Source organism: Fragaria vesca, linkage group LG6, assembly GCF_000184155.1.
Source record: "Fragaria vesca subsp. vesca linkage group LG6, FraVesHawaii_1.0, whole genome shotgun sequence".
NCBI classification, from domain to species: Eukaryota; Viridiplantae; Streptophyta; class Magnoliopsida; order Rosales; family Rosaceae; genus Fragaria; species Fragaria vesca.
In genome coordinates, this window is record NC_020496.1 from 16749351 (window position 1) to 16766667 (window position 17317).

General features: G+C 37.6%; 1 protein-coding gene across 1 annotated transcript; it reads right to left on the reverse strand.

The window, feature by feature from the left end:
* Nucleotides 1-1580: 1580 nt before the first annotated feature.
* Nucleotides 1581-6679, reverse strand: LOC101300459. The gene is made up of 12 exons (XM_004303190.1): nucleotides 6349-6679; nucleotides 5820-5850; nucleotides 5640-5732; nucleotides 5499-5561; nucleotides 5078-5189; nucleotides 4818-4903; nucleotides 3616-3674; nucleotides 3418-3520; nucleotides 3277-3337; nucleotides 2722-2804; nucleotides 2548-2628; nucleotides 1581-1882 (listed from the first exon to the last, which is right to left on the reverse strand). The coding sequence occupies exons 1-12, from the start codon at nucleotides 6660-6662 to the stop codon at nucleotides 1823-1825; spliced, it is 1146 nt and encodes a 381-aa protein (XP_004303238.1). The 5' UTR covers nucleotides 6663-6679; the 3' UTR covers nucleotides 1581-1822.
* Between the last annotated feature and the right edge of the window lie 10638 nt (nucleotides 6680-17317).

Sequence of the window (17317 nt, forward strand, 5' to 3'; positions counted from 1 at the left end):
CCTTATTTAGCTAAAGAATAGGCTTTCAAAACGAGCAATGAGCATTGCAAGGGGCCAATGCGACATCGAGGAAAGGCCGATGCACCTCAATTGCTTGAGGAATTGATCGGACGACCTCCAGGAAGTTGGAGTCGTGTTCGGGTGACGTCAATGTCCCCCGGGCCACCACCATGCTTCATGGTGATGCTAGATCTCGAATGTCTTCGTTTTGAGCGGAAGAATGGATGTCCATGAGAATTTCTCAAAATTTAGACCATTATATCTCTTCCAGGTTGACCAATTTGGTCAAACCAAAGCCTATATGAGTCGGTGTCCCAAATATCATGTTTGGCGATAACATGGGATTCGATATTCGAATCGTAGTGACATACAGTTCACTAGATTGACTCATGAATTTCTCCAAGATGCGCTTCAGTTCGCATTCATGAGGAGATATACACAAAAGAATGTTACATTGCTCTTGCATACAAAACCAAGCTGTTATGAGACTCGATAGAGGTCACAAACGATGCTTTTAATGGTTTGTTCTTCGGATTGATCATACACAATCCGGAAAAGCCGCGAATTGATCAAACACAATTCGGAAAAATGCCTCGGATTGATCAAACACAATCCGGTGAAAGGTCGGGGTTGATCAAACACAACCCGGACAACGAAACAAGAGTGATCAAACACACTCTTGACCCGCGAATAAAATTCCGGGATTTGGGTACCTGCACGCACAAAATCCCAAGCATAGAATGGAGATGGAGAAGGGAGGAAAAGATTTTATCCTCCCCGAGTTATTGAACTTGGAAAAGTTTAAGGTTTCAAAAAACATACCTTTCTAGAGGCTGCCGAGAGGAGAAATAACGTTTCGCCTACTTATACTTCGAATTTGGGGCTGAAAATTTGATAGGAGGAGCAGCTATGGATGGGGAAGCTGCTATCAAAATTTGAGGTTGATCGGAGCAAGGGAAGGTGGTGAACCGGTGGTCGGTAGCGGCGGCGGTCTGGAATCTTCCGGCGGCCGGTTCGGAGACTTTCGGGCCGGTTCTCAGGGTGAGACCGGCGGCGTTGGATCCGGGGCGGAGAGAGCTTTCTGGGGATATAAAATTCCGGCGGAGGGCAGTCGGAATTTTGGTCGGAAATCGGGAAAAACAAGGCTGCCCGATTTTAGGGTTTTGGTTTTTTTAGGGTTTAGAAAAAAATGGTGGGCTATTGGCTCTAGGGTTAGAACAAAGTGGATAACGTGATAAAGGATAAAGTGTAGAGACAAAGAGATAGCAAGAGAGTCATCATCTTATTCATTGATAGGAGCCCTTTATATAGGGAATTACACAATACCAATATGGTAAGGATATGAATACATAGATCTAGTCTAACTACATATCCTATTGGCATAAGGCCAAGGCACACATAGAGAATATCCTAGAACATGGACCAAGTTTCTTATACATTCTCCACACTCAAACGCACTTTCAAACTAGTTGCCCCCTAACAAAGCTAAACTCAAATTCAACCAGAAGTGAAAGGAATTGATACTTCAAAGATAAACAGCAAACACAGCTTCTATGGTATAATGAACAGAAAATGAAAATTACTATGCACAGAATTATCACTTTTTCAGAAAGGGGTTATGTACTAACCTCTGAGAACTCGCCATTTTGTACAAGTTAATCATTTTGATGAGCATCATAGGATCACAAGACCATTAAAATCCCAGAGAGTATTCATGCCCAGATTACATTTGAGAACTGATCTGCCGTCCAATTGACTGGGGCACTGGCCTCCCACCCAACCATTGGAACACTCGCATTCTGCACCCAGCTCTTTCTGCTGCTCAATTACGCCAAGCAGAAGACAATTCCAACTCAACATCTTCTTCCCACCAAGTAGCAGACTGTGATATCAGTTCAGAACACACAAGTAGATGAATTTTGGAGTGCTATTCATTGTTTCACAATATGCTTTTGGATTTAAATTTGTAAGAGTTACATAAAGAAAGAACCTCAGATACACAAGGTAAATAGAGTACAACTTATCAATAAGCAAAGAGATATTGCCAGCCAAAGATTTATTGACTTGACTGGGCAAGTGTAAAGGTCACATCCAAATGAATTAAGTTTTTTTCAAATTCGTATTAATCACCAGGTCCTAATTGGATAATTGGGAATAAGCTGAAGCATTATCTAATTTCACAAACTATGTTTTTCTCATCATACATCCAGTTACAACAGAGTATGCAGTGAACCTGATACTGCATTGTCCCTATACAAAAAATACTAGAGCCATAGGTCTATCACTAACAAATGTAACTGTTCTTGTGCGCGTATGTGAGAGAGAGGGTGTCAACATTGAGGAATGGTAGTTTAAATTGTATCAAGTTACTAAGAAACTGTTTTTCTTTGTTGGTCTGAAGTATATCATTAGACCAGTAACAAGAAGAGGTAGGAAAATTTGTCAAGTTGGGAGATTGACCATTTAAACAGAGTGAAACTAGCGACATAACAAGTTCAAAAACTCTGAACAGCTAAAATAAACTGTTTAAGATAAGGAGAGGGTAACCTTGTAGCCTCTACGAAGAAATTCCAGTGAGCTTCCTTCTTCTTCTGTAAGTCCCAAGACCCTCAACAGTTCTTCTTTTGTCTAAAGAGCAAACAAATAATGAGCGTGAAAGCATAACAACCATATCTAGCAAGTAACAGTGTAAGATGCTTGGAGTTTCAGATAGATGTATACTTCACCCAGAGTGAAGCGTGTTGCACTCTCTGCTACGCAAGCAAAAGAACCATCTGCTTGTTTAAGCATTACCTGCCAAGGCCCTGAACTTAAAAAAGATGAGAGAAATACCACAACATCCTGATTAAGCAGCAAGTAAACATATTGAAGAAGAGAATATTTGAGAGTGCGAAATAGAAACCACCAAGCAGAAGAATAAAGTGTAAGAAAATCATGGTTAACAACTACAGACAAGCTGATAGTATAGCAATAGCCTTCCTGAGGCAAGATTGGGTTAGGATGCTATATCATAAATGTAAATGTATTCTTCATCATGTCCAGACCACACAGATAATAGGCCTTGTATGAAATAGCATAGCATAAATAAGTCCAGATTGTTCTCTAATTGTTCCTCTAAAAAGAGATTCATATGTGCATAATGTAAAAGATCAAAGGACTGTGCTCTAGTTTGTAGCACAATATTGGATATAAACCGTAGTCATCAATACTGACAATAAGATCAAGAATGAGCAATAATCAGGTATATACAACTGGTTTTAAGAAAGTACTACATACCAGGGTATTGGCGAAATAATGCTCCATTGTAATTCACAATATAAGGCGCTACTGCTACTGTCTTAGGAGTTGACAAATAAATGATTACCAAAAATTTGAAATAAGAAAGGAAAAACAGTTAAGGTTTATAATTTAACTTACCTTCGAGTACTCTCTTATTCGAATGTAGAACACTGGAATAAATTGTGAAAGAAACCGATAATGTAAATCCTTGGTTGGAAACCCCACAAGACCCAAGTCAGCACTGCATAATTAACAGCGTCTAATTCATAGTTAAGAAGAATATTCAGCAAATAGCAGATAAAATTTGAAGAAAGGTCAGGAAGGCAATAGGATTACCGCAACGTATCGAGTTCGAGATTGAATAGAAGTGATGGGGTTGACATGGCAAATTGTTCCTGTAAATACCAAAGGGTCAGTAAACAAAGAAGCGCCACAATACGTTCACATAAATTGAAGGATTTGGAAATGCTATCCACAAATTTATTCTCATCATTAACAAGAAACATTGTCAACTTTAGGCTACAGACAACTACAAAGTTATAAGAATACCCTGAAATATTTATACCTACATTAAGATAAGTTAGACTTAGGAAGGTTATGTGATTGCGAAACAGTTAAAACACATGAACATGTTAATACGGCCACCAGCAACTATTTTATCAGCCTCACTAGTGCATGTATAGTTTGAGGTAGCCAGCATATCAATAAAATCACACTAAACTTGTTAGCAAGAAGAATTTTATTGAAAGATAAAAGCAAAGTAGAACACAGGAGAACAAGATGCCCACTCAATTAGCTAGCTCTTAAGTCAGACTCTGGGTCTCAAAATAGCATCGAACACAAAAACAGTAAAGTCCAAAAGAGGTAAACCACAGCAGCATTACAACGGTAAAGAATACCATGGAATGAACTATTTCTAATTTTGAGGAACACGACGCACACAGAGATCCCCAAAATGAAATCCTTTCCCAAGAATTATCATATTTCTGTTCATTCAAACGACCCACCATTACACCAGTCCCAATCCATTTTTCTCCCTCCCAAAGACATATCTTTTACAGAATCCACTGGATTGTCCCCACTAACATTAGACTGCGTAAAATCACTTTCCCAAAGGCTAAAACAAATGGTTCAGACATCCAGAACCATCTTACACATTAAACACCACGAGGGACAGACAAAAAAGCATAGATGTCTGAACCATAGATGTGAGTACATATCAATATACATCCATTGATAAGTCTCCCTGCTCTAGACCTTCTAGATAAATTTAGATTCCGATGAATAAATATACAGCATTAAAAAGATCAGCTAGCTTATATGAAACTCAATTTTGCTGAAATATAACAGAATGTTTAAATTTTGTAATTATCATCCAAAAGTTATCAGAAAGAAAAATCATATGAATGATTTCAAGAGTACCGTAGTTATAAAAGTACACGGTGTACACAACCATCCAGCGTAATACTCATGAAACAATAGAACAAAAATAAATGGATTTGAAATATGTAAGACAACTAACAAGAAAACGACCATACCACAAACTTCTCAATTCCAGCAAGTTCGCGCGTGCTACAATTAATGAACATATAAAGAGAAGGAGGCTCATTGGATGCCCAGCGACCTATAATGTAAGAGAGATAACATAGAGATGATTGTTAATCCTCTCTTCCAAAGATGAATAATGTGCATTGAACACAAAAAGATAATTCAAATTGGTGTAACTTCTGTTGAGATCAAGTTCAAGAAATGAAAACAAGCAATCAGAAACATGAAATGCTTGAGTCCTGTAACTGACCTTCATTTTCATCTTCGAAATCAAAATCAAGTGTGTTCCTTATGGATCTGAAAAACATGGTGACTGGACCACCAGGAACATCATCAAGGGAACCTATGGTTATATCACCAATCTGAAAGAAAATGGTAAAAAAGAAAACCCATTTAAGGACATTGAAGTTATATGGCACTCTAGTTTCTGAAGAGTACCAGCGGCAGTAGCATGTCAGTATAGGTTCTAATAAAATGGAAAGTATAAACACAAATAAAATTTGGCACTACTTAAAGTAGATATTTTGTATTGCATATTACGGTTGTTAGACCTTTTCTTTGTACAGTGATACCAAAATCCTATGTCCAAAGGATTTACATAAGCTGAGAAGACTATGATGCAACTGATTAAAGAAATGAATTAAAGGATAGAATTGCAAGTTAATTTTTACCGAGTCGATAGCTGTTCTAAACAGCTCAGAGGCCCTGCGCCTCTCTGGCTTATCCGGAAACACCTGAATATAGAAAAACTATTATATACTTTACAATTGAAATGTATAAAACACCTATATGAAAAGGAAGATTCTTCTTACAATACAAACTCTCGTCTCCTTTCTTTCTTTTAGCTTCCGTACAACAGCCAAGGCAAGTTGAACATTGGCATCAATGAAGTCATCTGAAGACCCCTTTACATGTTTTAGGAATTTGAGAAAATCAAGTCACAAGTATTCCACGTGCTATGTGTCATCCACAAATAATATCATGAGAAGTACCTTATAGGAAGATATGTTGCTAGGAAGGGGCCTGGAGACACAGAAAATGCCATGAAAAAGAAGAGGTATTAGAAGAAAACAGCAACTCCACATAAAATGCCTAACCAAAAACTAACAAAACAAAATCATCACGCGCATGAAGAAATGGAGAAAAACACTCTACAAGACTACAATCCATCTCATAGTACATTATCATCACACCACTTCCAAAATAAATGTTCTTTGTTAGCCATCTATGTTTAAGTTTTCAACCAAACTTAGATTCTCCTTCAGTTAAATAATTCTACACATCCCTAATCATGTATCCATGCATAAAATTAACATTCTAGAAAGATCTAATCTTAAAAGCCTGTGACTTTGTAAGTTCAGGTCAATATTGATTGGAAAAGCAATGCATTTCAGTTCATGAATGATTTCTAATAGCCAAGAACATGCTCGAATGTGAAAACCCAAACATGGGTTAAGCTCAAAAAACCATTCTTGATCCAAATTCATAAGCTTTTTTCAATCAAAAGCAGAAGGGCCTTACGGGAAGTCAATCTCCAAGCGGGTCTTGCCATCTTCAAGAGCATAGGCAAGCGAGTTGGCAGCGTCAGTGACGAGAACCTCATAGGACTTGGGCTTGTAGACTGCAACTCCGGTCTTGGGGTCGAGACTTGAAGCTTTGTCGACGCATTGGATTGTGGTTGTGGTGTTGTGGAATGGGAGAGGTCGAAATGATGATGAGGTGGTGAGGAAAGTGGCGGTGGTGGTTTTGGGAAGTGAAGAGAGGGGAGAGCGGGAGAGAATGAGAGGGTGGTTGGTGGAGGAATGTGGGGAGAGAGTGGAAGAGGAGAAGGCCATGGTGGTGGTGGACTGGTGGTGAGAGGGAAATGGATGAGGTGATGATAAGGAGTTTTCAAAGGACTTCTGTTTTTGTTTACGTGCCCCTTGGAGCTTGAGAGTTGAGATACACTCGAACCTCTACGAATTAGGGGATAATTCACTTCCTATCTAATTTTAGAGATCTTTTTCCCATAAATTTTGATTGTGCTAGACTCTGCTAGGTTGAGTTGTTGTTTTGGTAGAAATCTGGTGGAGACGTGGAGTCGTTTTTGGTTTGTTTGTCTGTATATATAGTCATGAAAGATTGGTAATGCCACAATCACAATTCAACAATGAGGTCGGTGGTGTAGGTAGTAAGTTGTGATGACAATGCATATGAAATGGGATGAGGATCCTCTTTTAAGCTTTTTTTTACCTAAGCTGTCTAAAAAGCTCTTCGGAAGAATAAGACACATGGAAACATCAAAATCTAATGGTCTACAAGACTACAACATGACTAAAATGTTTTTCTCTCTTCTCATATTTGTCTTCTCTCCTAATCACTTAGGGAGTCACTTCTGTTGCGAACCATAAACTTGCGGACTCAATGCGGACTTTTAAAAATAAATAGTTTTTTTTTTAAGATTTTTTAATATTTTTTACCACAAATATGAAGGATTTTTTTTTTTTTTTTACCACAAATGTGAAGGTGTTGTCTATTAAATCATAATTAGAAAGCACAGGACCTCTAGAAGGAGAAGAGTGCAAAGATAAAGGTTTGCGCATGATCTTTTGGTGGATTTCAGCGGGAGAAGTAAAAGGCGTGAGAATGTGGGTGTAACAGTGTATGGTTGGGTGATGTCAATTCTATTTTATGTTTTAAAATATGAACCATTCATGTAATTTGATGGTGGAAATTAAAAGTCCTAAACAATTCTCATATAATGAGTCCTCATTAGAAGAGGCTCCAATCACTTAGACTACATTCCCATTTTCTAAGACTGCATTCCCATTTTCCGTTTGTCTTCTGTCATTCTTGTTCTTTGTCGTTCTCTCTTGTTTTTTTTCCTTTAATTTCCCTTTCTTCTGTTCTTTGACTCAACTATTTTTCACTATCAGAGTTCACCACCCAAAATCGCAAAATTTCCTGACTTCTTCTAGTTATTGGAATTAAAGTTTTAGATCTGACGATGATTAATGAGCTTGAGAGATCAGCTGGTTTGATTGGAATCTCATTGTTGTATTCATGGTGGTGACAAATTAGGCTTAATCGTGTAACAACATGACAAATTACGTTGATTTGTTCTTCTTCTTTTTTTAGAGGAATTGTTCTCTTTTTCTTCACTGGATATCATTCAATTAATGAATTAAGACTATTGATTGAGGGGTTTGATGATTTACTTAATTTGAGAGAACTTATGGAACACCCATCACGAAGTAGATGTTTCATGTTCATCTAGACTGATCAGAAAACCAGTTTTTATGTACTAGGTGTCACCGAAAAATTGAACTTTGTTGTGTTTTATTAGAGAGATGATAAATAAATATAATGGCAAGAGTGAGATAAAATCAAGAAGAGAGCAATTGAAACATAGCTCTATTATGGAGATGATGAAAGACTAGTTTGAACATTTTTTTGGATGAGAAGAGCTGGAACTTGATGAAGAAGAGAAAGAGCAGTATACTTGGTTGTGAAATGAGCAAGCGATTGAAAAATTGAAGTGTGGAAACAGTTACATGTAATTCTAAACACGTGTCACTACGTTGTTGAAAGCTTAGGTAGGTTAGGCAACTAAAGAGGTCAGGAGAGGATCAGATCTTATCAAATATGATTCATATTTGTTTATCAAATTCAACCTTAGAAAAAAAAATTATATTAAATCACTCACACACCCTACATATGTCAATAAGATTTAAATTCATAACCTCAATGTTGTTAGTTAACACCTTAACTAACTAAGTCATGACTCACCTTAAAGTTATTGTTCTTTTGGTATATTTTGTCTTGTAACAACTTTTCTTGCGTTCTACAAATCAATGATGATAATGCAAAACTAGTTTTGTAGATGTAATTTTTTATTTTTATAGTGAAAACGTTTCTTTAACACCCAACTTAATTTGTTTACGTGTATTAATAAATATTTCAAGACTTAGCTGTCAAAAGCTAGATTACTTTTCTTCATCGTAAAGCAAATCAAGGCAGTCATAGATTTTGATCTATTCAGCTGGGACTGCAAGGGAATATGTAATGATGACACAACTTGATCTCTAAAGGAAACTTTGAAAATGCTGCCAAAAGAAAACTAAACATAAATAGGGTTAACTTTGGCTTAATCAGTATGTTTTTGAGAATTTGCAAGGAGAAATATGAACAACTGCTTCTACACCTTTATCTTTAAAAAGAGAAAGTGCAGGTGCATTTCGTGTATCATTTATGGGTATATATGCAACAAGAAAAGGCATAGAACAGTAAATATATGGGTAACTACACAATTTATGACATGTTTGATGTTCGCATTACTAATAATTGGTTGCCAAAAAAGTTAAGAACATGTTTGTTATGGTGTACAAAAAAATACACGACGACATAAACTAGAGTAGTACATATGAAGATTATGAGTTGGGCATTCTTGAATTTGCAAAAAATTGTATCTGTCATTACAATAACGACTGCTCAAGAGATGAGAGATTAAACTTATGGGAAATGGAGGGCATGCTCGAATTTGCAAAAAATTGCATCTGTCATTGCAATAACGACTGCTTAAGAGATGAGAGATTAAACTTGTGGGAAGTGGAGGGGTTGCTCGAATTTGTAAAAAATTGTATCTGTCATTGTAATGACAACTGCTCAAGAGATGAGATATTAAACTTGTGGGAAGTGGAGGGTATGCTCGAACTGCCCAAGAGATGAGAGATTAAACTTGTGGGAAGTGGAGGACATGCTTGAATTTGCAAAAAAAGTGCATTTGTCATTGCAATGACAACTGCTCAAGAGATGAGAGACTAAACTTGTGGGAAGTGGAGGAAGCAACAACGTCATATTGTTAGGCAGTCATGTATAGATAAGGCAGCTCATAGTTTTTACACAGAAGTGGACATTCCACAAGAGATCGACAATTATGACAATATTGCTACGATGATATCATGCAGCTTCATTCATCATGATAAGGCAAATCAGGTAAGAAAAACTCATCCTTATAGTTTTCAATTAAAATATACTCGTGACTGATTGTTCTATTGATTTCAGGCTGTAACTTTACAAAGTCATTGAAAATAAGAAAATGAAACATTTTTACGACAAAGTAAATGGGAAACGTCACAGTAGATGAATTACATTATGTGAAACTTAATCAATTCATAAAACTAGCAAACTAAAACACGCATTTGTAAGTCATCTCATCATTCCCAATGTCATGTAATCTACACTTCTCCACTTGAACTCATCAACTCTTTTTTGTGTGAGTACCAACATAAGCATTAGCCAAATAATAAAAAACCTATACAATCAAAATGAACCATACTTTACTTTTCACTAAAACATGAATTAATAATATAATATAGGCGATAAAAAAATATAAAAAAATCACAACCTTATACTTGGATTATTTTACTTTTGTCAGTTGTGCGATATCATTGTTCGAAGCTCTTTCATATTTTAGGAACTTGAGCACTTCGTTAAAGCTCCAACATCAGCCTTTAGTGCAAGAAATAGGAAATTTAATGCTTATATAGAACCTGATTGGAAGTAAATGGTAAAAGGAAAAATTTTAAAAATGGCTCAATGCAGTCAAACATAAAACCTGATTGGAAGTAAATAAAACCACTAGTAATGAAAACTAACGCACACATTCTCTAAAATCTTGAGACCAATAACCAACTCTAGCATACCAAGGTTTCCTCTCCAACATCAAAACCTAGACATTCCAGCTGGTTTTTTTTTGTTTTAATTTGTTTAAGCGGTAAAGTTAACTGCCAGAGTAAAGTAACCAACATGTCATAGAAATATGAAAATGTCTGTCAAATGAAAAACTAAACATAAATAAGATTAAACTTTGGCTTAATCAATATATATTTGAAAATTTGCAAGGAGAAGTACAAACAACTGCTTCTACACCCTTACCTTCAAAGAGAGAAGGTGCATATACATTTTGTGTATCAATTTTGAATATATATGCAAAAAGATAAGGCATGAAAGAATAATTACATGAGCAACTACATAATGTATGACAAGCTTGATGTTCGCATTACTAATAATTGGCTGCCAAGAAAAGTGAAGAACATGTTTGCCATGGTGTACAACAAAAAACACGACGACATAAACCAAAGTACTACATATGAAGATAATGAGTTGAGCATGCTCGAATTCGCCAAAAACGTCATATGTCATTGTAATGATGACTTCTCAAGAGATGAGAGATTGAAATTGTGGGAAGTGGAGGAAGCAAAAAAGTCATATTGTCAAACATTCATGTATACGAATGAAACTTATTAAATGAGGCAGCTTATAATTTTTAAAAAGAAGTGGACATTCCACAAGAGATCGATAACTATGACAATTGATATGATGATATCCTAGGCAATGGAGAGGCTCCACCAGCTCATGAACCCAACATAGTTCAATTTTCTTCCTATCTTTCTATTTTACCTAATGATTGGATAGGTCGGCGACCTCCGCGATCGGGATAAACAAGTTCTTATACGATACATTTATAACAATTTTGAACAAAAAATTGAGATTAATATACTTATAATTTATATCATTAACTATGATAGTGGGTACTGATATTAACACCTATGCAACCATTATTGGGGAATTAGTCCCCTCTGTTAGAAATGTTTTAAGGAATTCACACTGATAAGTCATCAGTGACACCCCAAAATTAAAGTTAACGCACTATCATTTTTTTCCCACTATTATGAAATTGGTGTGTATTATTGTTGCCACCAACATTAGTGATAAATTTAGACGATATATAAAAATATAAAAGAGATTAACAAGTTGGGCCCACCTCAAATCACAAAATTGTAAAATGATTTGTTTTGTCCCAATATAATTTCAAATAAAATACATGATAAGAAATATAAATCTCTTCATCTTTTGTTTTCTTATTCACTTTTGTTGGCCTTTTCTTCTTTGTATGATTTTCTTATCTGTACAAAACGCTGAGTAGTACAAAATACTGAGTGGTACGAAACACGGCTAGGTATAATTCAGACCAAACAAAGTTGGATTCTAACCTATAGTATGTAGTTAAAATGTTGAGTAGTATATTATGTAGTTGAATTCTAACCTACTGGAAATGTAGTTGAAAATGCTATTGGAAATTTTGTATAACGTACCATCTTTCAAATATTTATCTTATAAATAATCTCAACTTTAGTCATTTCTTGCACTTTTCATGATTCACTATCATTCTTCACTCTTCACTATCATTTTTCACTTTTCACTTTTGCCTCATGCATTGATCTCATGGTTTTATGATAATGAAAGACTTTGGTACGTAGTTTGGTAAGTGATTAGTTAATATCATTATATGATTATTGCATGTAGCTTTATTTTATTGCTAATTATTACATATCTGTGACAACCCGGAATTTTAATATAATATATATATATATATTTGTTTGTTTATACATACATATTTAATTTGTACTATATATGCTGAAAATTTAGATTAGTTATTTAGTTATTTTCTTTTTGTTTTATTGATAGTGTTATTTGGGTTAAGTATAGAGTTTGAGGCCTTAACCAAAACTTTGACCCAATACCCAGAAAACCCAAACCCGAGCCCAAATTTAAGACAATTTTTGTGAAAAAGCTGGTTGTCATTAAACATAGCAGAACGACGCCCAAACGCTACTTCACCGCCTTCTGCTTCTTTTTCACTGATTTCTTCTTTCTCCCGACCAGTTGACCAGATGCTTCCAAATCTAAAACGTTGCCGCCATGAAACAAGTTACCTATTGGGGACTCCTCAAAGCTAGATTCCTAGTCTAGTACCTAAACAGGTAAGGCTTAGATTGAACAATTCAATTTTGCTTTCGTTGTTTGTGTCTTGGACGCCAAGTTCTTCCCCTTTCCAGACACTATAAATAGGTAGAGTGTTCTCCATTTTTTAGATAGGTTTCAGAAGTCCCTTCATACTTGGACAGAGAGGGAGAGATACACTGGTGTCGTAGGAACATAGGAAGAACAATTCAGGAGCTTGCTTCGGGTGATCGACAAAGGTAGGGAAAAATTGGGGAACCTCTATGCTTGCTTTATATGTTGTTTCAGTGATTATATGTTTGTATGGAATGCTTGTTTTCTTGCTGCCATTAACATTTATATGGTTTGTTTTATGGTACAAAGTTGTTCTTATCATATAAGGTGTAAGGGGAATGATAGTTCTATGCATACATCATTTTGGTAAAGAAGTTAGTGATGAAACTTTTGTGTAGTTGGGTCCTTGTCCTCTGAAGTACCATATCCCACGATGCCCGTGTGAATGCGTGATAATACGCGGGAATGCATGAAAATACGTGATTAGTATATTTGAAAAGGGCGGGATTGGCGAAAGAGGAATGGACAAGATGATTTGCAAAAGAGGAATGCGAGACTGAGTGGAAGGTAGTTCATATAAATGAGTAGCCTAAGTCACCCTTGTGGTAAAATACATGGTTTGTGGTAAAATACATGGTTTGGGACATGTATGGTTTGTGGTAAAATACATGGTTTGGGACATGTAGACTTAGTTTATTCGGCTATATGAACTATATGTGTCAAACATCGACAAGCGTGGCCCGTGGATCATCCTTGTACCGATATTGTCTCAACTTAACCACTTTTAAGTTGTTGAGTTTTAATCACAAAATGTCTCGGTACAATTAGGAATGGCCCACCCACTTATGAGTTATATTTTCTTTGTCACTTTTCCAATGTGGGATCTCTCCTCTCCAACACTCCCTCTCACGTGCAACCTAACTTTTAGGTCTGCACGTGAAACTGATTAACAAACTGAACCCGGACCCTATGATAACCGAAAGAACCCTAAACTTTAAGTTGTTGGGTTTTAATTACAAAAGGTCTCGGTACAATTAGGAATGACCCACCCACTTATGAGTTATATTTTCTTTGTCACTTATCTAATGTTGGATAACTGAAAGAAACCTAACTTTAAGTTGTTGGGTTTTAATCACAAAAGGTACTCGGTACAATTAAGAATGACTCACCCACTTATAAGTTATATTTTCTTTTGTTCATTTTTCCTAATGTGGGATCTCTCCTCTCCAACACTTCCCCTCACGCGCAACCTAACTTTTAGGTATGCACATGAAACTGATTAACAAACTGAACCCAGACCCTATGATAACCGAAAGAACCTTAAACTCCCAATGACAGCTGAAAGAACCCCAAGCTCGAAAGAACCCCTAAACTTGAAAGAATCAAACCAGGGCCATGACCTTTGAAAGAACCAACCTGGGCTCGTGGAGAAGCAAACTGGAGAGGGGTCCGTTGTAATACCATGTCAAGCAGCGACAAGCGTGGCTTGTGGATCATCTTTGTACCGATATTGTCCCAACTTAACCACATTTAAGGTGTTGGGTTTTAATTACAAAAGGCCTCGGTACAATTAGGAATGACCCACCCATTTATGAGTTATATTTTCTTTGTCACTTTTCCAATGTGGGATCTCTCTTCTCCAACAATATGGAGTTGATAATAGATGCATTCAACCATTTTACTAAAGTTGTTCATTTTCTATCTTGTCTGAAATTATTTTTGCCTCCTACTGGATTTATTATGGTCACGTACCCCTTTAAATTATTGTGCAGGTAAAGAACAGGTTGTTGCCTTAATGATGTTATCATCTTATGATTTATGAGTGATGCTTGCTTATGTAAAATTAAACTTAGACCCTGTTTCTGCATAATCCCGGAGGCTATGTAGAATCATGGTGGAACATGTACAATAGACGATCATGAACAAGAGACAAGGACATATAGTGGTTCACCATGTCATCGGAGGACATGGCTACATCCACTTAAGCTTCTACTATCATGGCCAATAGACTCTTGATGTTACAAGAGCTCTCCAAGATGGAGTGAGTAGGGATCATCATCCATCCTTTCTACATATAGGAAGCCTTCCTTTTATAGTTAAGGAAAGTTCCCTCACATATTATGTTTCCGATGTGGGACTGACTGCACATATATCTTCTTATGGTGCCTTCTTGTGGAGCTTGAGAGAGCACCTTCCCGATGTGGTACCGATGATCTTTCACCATGACGAGATAGCCCGGATGTCGGTCTACTGGAAGTATGTCGGGGGCGGGGCCCTTCGTGGCAGGAAAACAGTCTACAAGGTTGTTGCTTATGCTTGCGGTATATCTACATACAACATGTCCCCCCCCCCCCCCCCCCCCCCACTCTTGAGTAAGAGGACCATCTTACTTGGAGAGTTATAAATAAATAAATGGTATGCGGCCAAGCACAAGTAACGACCGAGTAACGACATACACCCCTTGTCCCCCCAACTCTCTAAGGAAGAAGGTTCTCTTACTCGGAATTATTTCCCTCTCCCCCTTTCTCACGATTTTCTTCTCTCTTTTTGAAAGGAGTGACAAGATTCACTATGCCCCCCCAAGTCTTGCTCTCGGTCGAATGCCACTCTCTCGGTGGTTTCTCAGTCTAATCATGAAGTCTTACCACTTTTATATCCTGATTCTATGGATAGAGCTGCCGAATTGGTGCATATAGGAGGTATAGTAGTGTGGACACCTTCATGTTAGAATCTCGTAGAGTAAAATCATGTTGCATTACCCGTGATGTATGTCTGCCACCCATTTTCACTTTTTGTTGTTTTTGATTCAGGGTGACAGCCTCTAAGCTCCCGATGACATCTGACTCCCGATCCCGGAGATGAAAGTGGTGGAGCCCTGACTTGCTCTTGGAGTCAATTCTCTACTGTCTTTAATATCTTTACTTCTCCCGGTGGCTGACTATTTCTTTTCTGCTCCTAGTGGCTGAACATTTCTTTCTCTGCTCCCGAAACTTAATCAACTTCAAAATAATGACTTCTGATCATCACCAACTTTCTAGCTCTCTGGGACTTGGCATTTGCTGCAGCCTCCCAACACCACTTCAATAGTCAACTTTCAATATCTAACTGCCAACTTCAAGAACAACGATTTCCATTCTCAAATATTGCTGCAAAGCCAACATAAACCAAACTTCTTAAAACTGCTAAGGACACCCAAAATCATCAAAGAAACCAGCAAACACCAACAGGGCAGTAGAACCCCAAAATTCATATCCTTCGAATCTTAACCAAACTGAAAATTAATTATACTTTCTGGTAGAGGTTGACATGCAGACCATATTTGATACAAAGTTTCAGACCAAAATGAGTCTTAAATCCTGATGAAATTCGAACTCAAGACAGCTACAAAGTTTCAAGCCAAACGTAGATCATATCCCTTCCTATCACAACAGGTAATAGCAGCATGTATAATACTGATGAGTTCAAAACAACTTAAAAACCACTACTTAACTCATGTAATTGAATTGACCCAATCTATGAACGTGCATAGAACCATGTCATGATCTTCACTCACTCCACATATCAAATGATCATAAACCCCACTTTCACAATCAACTGGCCCAGGAATTTCATCAAGTTGCTTCTATGTTAGAGAGATGCATAAGCAGTCGAACATAAACATGAAGGCTTGCATAAAATCACACAATAATTCCACAAAATGATATAACAACACACTACCCCACTCGCATATGAATCACCAAATTCCTCCACAGTAATCCAAAATCAATTAATCATCGATAGTTTAAAGAGGTGGAGTAAGAGGACTTAGCTTTGGCTTGCTTTGCTCATAGAAGTATACCGACGAGAGCACTGCACTGTTCTGGAGCTTATCCAGATTTCAATTCTGTGTTTCGAGGATGGGGAAGCTGCCATCGGGTGGTCAAATTTGATGGCTGGTGTATAGAGCAAACTCCCTCCTTTTTTTATTTTATTTTATTTATTTTTTTTATTACTCCGATGAGCTATGGTATCATGATCCTGACTGGTTCCACCGGTAACTCATAGAGCAGGCGTTGCCAGAGGAAAGTGATAACTGAACTTGACGACTGGGACCCTGCTTCTTGATCGAGATTAAAGTTTCAAATTACTCTCCTGCCAACGGGACCCGTGCACACCCGGCCGAAATCCCCTTCCTAATGTGAATCTCTCCCGATGCTCCTAATGAATATTCATCTCGGTCGGAGAATTGACGAACGCAGCCAGCGGGTGGAGGAGGTCGCTACCGATAAGGCTCCCGGTCGACATGACTAACTGCCTTGGCGATTGCGTGAGCTCCGGGTCCCGGTGATCCATCCCCGGGTGCTATCTGCCTGGAGGAGTCGCTTGAGTTCGCTCGGAGCTAGTTGGCGAGATTAGACAAACATGATGCAGCTGGAGGCGTGGAGTCACCAGGAGAGGAGCCATCGGGGATGCATCGGTAACTGGTGGAACACGAAACTCCCGAACCCACTACTTAATTGGACTTGCATATAGATTTAGGCCCGATGGCAGTTGCTGGGCTTGGATACAACCCGATGGACCTATTGCTCTCATGGACTTGAGTGAACTGCCTCTTGGTGGAATGCCTCTCTCGGTGGAATGCCTCTTGGTGGTAGAGCAACGTGACTTTTTG

Bases quoted from the DNA above. Each gene is read 5' to 3' on its own strand.
- LOC101300459 (XM_004303190.1), bottom strand. From the start codon at position 6,662: ATGGCCTTCTCCTCTTCCACTCTCTCCCCACATTCCTCCACCAACCAC. The intron at 5,562-5,639 runs GTAAGAAGAATC...TTCTATATTCAG, and splicing joins AGGAGACGAGAGTTTGTATT to GTGTTTCCGGATAAGCCAGA. The intron at 5,190-5,498 runs GTAAAAATTAAC...ATTTTCTTTCAG, and splicing joins TTAGAACAGCTATCGACTCG to ATTGGTGATATAACCATAGG.